The 4,747-nt window shown below is 42.6% G+C and overlaps 1 protein-coding gene across 1 annotated transcript; it reads left to right on the forward strand.

Annotated features, from left to right (window-relative positions):
• The first annotated feature begins 740 nt into the window (after positions 1 to 740).
• On the forward strand, positions 741 to 3,920 carry LOC109033095 (uncharacterized). The gene is made up of 2 exons (XM_019045529.2): positions 741 to 1,035; positions 2,626 to 3,920. The coding sequence occupies exons 1-2, from the start codon at positions 932 to 934 to the stop codon at positions 3,911 to 3,913; spliced, it is 1,392 nt and encodes a 463-aa protein (XP_018901074.2). The 5' UTR covers positions 741 to 931; the 3' UTR covers positions 3,914 to 3,920.
• Positions 3,921 to 4,747: the final 827 nt, after the last annotated feature.

Genomic DNA, 4,747 nt, shown 5'->3' on the forward strand with positions numbered 1-4,747 from the left:
ATCGCAATTCAAGTTGGAGTAGTGCCGCAACATTGGGGTCGGTAACCTGATTTTTTGGGGTACTACCACGATTAATTGGGGTACTACCAAAATTAATGGGGGTGCTACCACGATTAATTGGGGTACTATCAAAATTAATTGGGATGCTACCACAATTAATTGGTGTACTACTACAATAAAATAAATTAGGGTACTATAACAATTAACTGGAACTGTCCATTTCATCCAACAACCCTATGCTCAATTTTCCCGAGTGTAAATATTTTTCCTCCAATTTGTTTAGATTTTCTTTTAGAGATTTTTTGTTCGTAATTTGATCTAGAGTGTCTGAAAATTTCAAAGAAAAATATGCATAAGTGCATAACTTACGTCCCAAATACGTCTTTTATGAGTGGAAATTTGGCAACATGCGAATGTTGATATGACGTTTTTCCTCAGCACGGCAGATCTCGTCGTTACGTCGTATGCTTTGAAAATATGGTGGCGAGTGAACAGCTGCAGTCAGATAATGCTGAGGAATATCTTTATATTTGGAGAAAATTTTAAAAATCTTAGAAGGCTTTTTTTTTCTTTTTTTTTATAAAAAAAAAAGATTCTTTCAGAGAGTTATATTCCAAATAGCTAATAATCGAAACTTTTCCGAGCGCAATAGCATAGCAGAAATTGTTGTTTTAAATCAAGAATTTGACATCAGAGCCACTGTACCTTTCCCCGATTGCTGCTAGAGTCAAGTTTTGCATTTTTTCTCTTTTTTTTTCAAGTGACACGCCTAAGAGAACTCCCACAAAGCGCGGTGTAAATTGGAGGAGGATCTACCGGGTTCGGGGGGAGGGGGCGGCCAAAATTCACGGGAAGTTGCAACTGCGCCACTGGAGGTAGTATCCTCTCTGGACGTGTGTTTCAGTTCATCCTTTTCAGATGTTAGTGAAAAATGAAAAGTGTCATCGGTGCCTTGATTGTGTCCCCACTGTGGTTTTTGATCCGGGTGGATGTGTCGATCGCCGAAAACATCGGCGAACCATTCGTATTTGACAGGTGATTTGTTTCTCTCGTCTACCACGATTTTATTTTTCATTTCGGGCTTTAAGTTAGTTTTTAAGTGCTGGTGTCTTGATTTATGATTTGAGTCATTATTTAATCAATCATTATGGTCTGATTTTAGCTGAGAGTAATTGATTAAAGGAAAGGATCACTCCTTGTCTTCCAGTACCTTTGCGTGCTGCGCGCCACCCGCGTGCTTTGCGAATTATCGATTGATCTGCCATTTGAATCTACGAAAAGATTGATGAACAGGCTGTTCGCAACAAACACCTTAATACTTCAAATGGAGAGATATTTATAATGGATCATTCACGCCTTGCCACTGTTGTCCTCAGAAATGAGGACCTTGCAACCAGACGAACGCAACGAAATATATTAGTCCCAAAAACCACGCAGTTGCTACCAATAAGAGGTGAAAAATATCCACTTTTCAGATGAAAAGTTACTAACCTACCACGATCAACTGATTCCAATGATAATCCATACGTTTTTCCCACCACTTACTAGTTTTCCAAATTAGCCAATTTTGCCCAGGAAAAGTCGCTTAAAGCTTTCCTTGCCATGATCTTCTAAGAAAAAAGGTCAATGATGTTTAAATGATGGAATATGGTCAATGGTCTGCGTGGATGAATAATTGGAGTGTTTTTGGAGCCGTCGAATCTGGAATCGAACGCAAATTTTTTCATTTTCAGTTTTTCAGAAAAATCAATATTCTCCGTTGTAACTTTTTGCACCCTTCAAAATGCAATGTCTGATGCTGCGCAAACAAAACTAGTTTTGTTTCTTAACTCTGGAGACAAATAAAACAAATCTGAGGTAATTTTCGGACTCAGCGGCTGAAAATTTACTGGTAGCTTCAATATACAGAACTAAGAAACTCTTAGCCTTGTTTTTGGGAAACGGCAAGAAAAGCTCTTCACGGAATTTTCCCTGAAAAACTGGCTATCTCTTGGGACTGGTTGGTGATAGAAAAGGACGGAGGTTACCTATTTTAGGATTCGGGGGATCAGAATATACACTTTTTAAATTTTTTTGAGCATTAGGACATTATTTACCTATATTCTTTTGAAACCTTTCCTTCTTGGCCTCTTCTTAATGTATACCATCTTTTGGACTATCTATGTTATACGTAGCGAGTTCTTTGATTCTTGTTTTTATTTGTAATTTGTAATTATTAAATGAATTGCCGTGCCAAAAATCCTGCAATTATCTCTAAATTTTTCTGAATTTTATTGCACAGTGTTTTGACCTTAAACAATCCCAAGCAGCCTCTGATATAATACGAATTGCGTCCGTGCATTGACATTGATAATAATCCGTCCAAATTTTTCTATCAAATTTTAGTGACACTTTTGGTCAAACGCCGGCGTGTGGGATTCCAAACACACGGGATGATGTAAGGTGGGATGGGGTGGGATTGCAAACAAGATGATCTTAGTTTTTCCCCATCATTACCCAGTTTTTATGGCAAATCATTTTTTCTCCTCACTTAGGAGATGCGTTTTTGACATAATAAACGTTCACAAGAATTTCCAAGGCTATAAGTCTTCAAATGCCAACTTTGGTCTTATATCCATGTTTCAGCGCCAGATATTCTGAACCGCTGAGGAATCCATTGCACCGCAACTTTTCAACTTTCATGCAGGCACACAACCAAACACGTGGAAATCCAGGAACAGTCTATGCCGGCGATGACGTCAAAACACGATCGATTAAAACTCGGAGTTTGCTGGAAAGTCAAGTGGCCCAGGATCGCTTCAATCCCTCGACGTTCGCTCATCTGAAACACCTGAAAGCAGCCGCACATAACGCCATCGCTCAGGCCTTACCCCACGAGCCAAGCCCTGAGAGCTTCTTCGCCACCGGTCAGTTCCAAGTGGACGATTCAATCGGTGCTGATTCCGGCAACATTTACCTCAACGACCCATCGGATGGCCAGTTCGTCAACGTTGGCGCATCGGGACAGCAGTTCGTCGACAACGGCTTTTCGAGTCAATCAGACGCGACATACGCTCAATTCGACGGTGGAGCCTCGAGCAATCAGCAATCAGCTTTAATCAGCAGTAATTTTATCGACGATCAGTATGATTCCCTACAAGAGCCCTCTCAGTTGAACTCCTCGCGGCTCCCACTGGCCGATGACTACCCCCCTCCTCGTCCCGGTAGCTCCTACTTGCCCCCACCCCCGGATCCCGCCCCCTCATACCACACTGCGGACCAGTACTTTCCCCCTTATATCCCTCCATCTACGGACTACGTCCCGCCACCACCATCCCCCAGCGGAAACGGATCCGTCCCCCCTAAAACATATCTACCCCCATCCCCCACCTCCAAGCCCGTCGTCGTACCCGCAGGGTATGCGTATCCGGTCCCTATAGCGCTCAAACCAGCACCCTCCACTGCTGCCCCCCTATATTTGCCACCAAAACAGGTTGCCTACGTTTACAATCCTCCAAAACAGGAAGGATACTCATACAACCCTCCAAATCCCTCGCCCCTCCCGGGGCCAGCTTATCTTTACCTCCCTCCTCCTCAGCCGCAGCCACGACCTCCTCCTCCGCCCCCTCCCCTCCTCCCTCCAGCCCCTCCACCCACGCCAGCGGACGAGGAGGAGGATGAAAGAGAGGCTCAGTACTATTACTATGGAGTCGGGCGTCATTTATGGTACGTGCCTCTGTATTTCAGCATTTATTTCATTATCTACGTGGGCTACTTGATCCTGAGGTCCATTGCGAGGCACAAGGTCCAACTCCCGGCCATGTTGCATGAAGCGGCCGCGGCTAGTGCACGTTTCGAACAGGACGAGTTTTTGATGAAAATATTTCAGAACCTGTCAGGGGAAAACTTTAAGTTTCGTCCGAATAAAAAATAAAACATCATTGAGTATACTTCTTTTGCTTTGAACCTGAACTAAACGCTTAGTGTGACCCGCATTTATCAGAAAGGAGCCAATATTTTTTCGTAAATCAGGCAATGGCGTGGCGTGCTTTGCGATATATCGATTGTTATGCCATTTAAACCTATGGAAAAGGATCGATAAACAGGGTGTTCGCTAGGGTGGAGCGTTTTTGGGCTTTTTTTTATTTTGAAAATGGACATAGCACAGTAGTTGTGAAATGGTCTAAAAACAACGCCTGAATTTTCCTGAATTTTTTCGTCAACGTTTAGGCCTCCCGGATTGACGTTGACGTCAAAATTAGCGGAAAATCCGGGGTTTTTGACGATAACTTGGCAACAATGGCAAATACGACAAAAATGCATAGAATCAGAGTTGTTGGAAATTAAATTTCCAACAAATCACTTTCTTATCGTTTTTTCTGCAAGTGCAACCGTTTTAGTGTAAAATTCGAAAACCCGTAATTTTCCGGAAATTTGACGTGAATTCTCGTTTAGTCCGGGAGAAATACGGGAGAAAGAGGGCTAACTCGAAACAAATTGCGTGATAGACTTTTCCTACAAGAATACCATCATCGGGTTGCCCTGAATAACACAAAACATACAAAATGTTTTCCACGGCTCCACCGCGGAACACCCCTTAAAATGCCTAAAATTCAAAAGGGCGGCCGTGTTTAGATTATCAAGCATCAAGGTAATTTTAAATGTGCATCTCGTGTGGTATGAGGTGTCGATTCCTATGTACTTTTAGTCGTAAATTTCAAATATACTGTCAAAAAAAGCCCCTGGTCAAACGGGGTGCATCAAATCC

This window comes from Bemisia tabaci, chromosome 1, assembly GCF_918797505.1.
Source record: "Bemisia tabaci chromosome 1, PGI_BMITA_v3".
Taxonomy (NCBI): Eukaryota; Metazoa; Arthropoda; class Insecta; order Hemiptera; family Aleyrodidae; genus Bemisia; species Bemisia tabaci.

What these genes read in the sequence shown, in the direction of transcription:
- LOC109033095 (XM_019045529.2), top strand. Translation starts at nt 932, where the DNA reads ATGAAAAGTGTCATCGGTGCCTTGATTGTGTCCCCACTGTGGTTTTTG. An exon ending in GAACCATTCGTATTTGACAG is followed by an intron (nt 1,036 to 2,625) that starts GTGATTTGTTTC and finishes TCCATGTTTCAG; the next exon opens with CGCCAGATATTCTGAACCGC.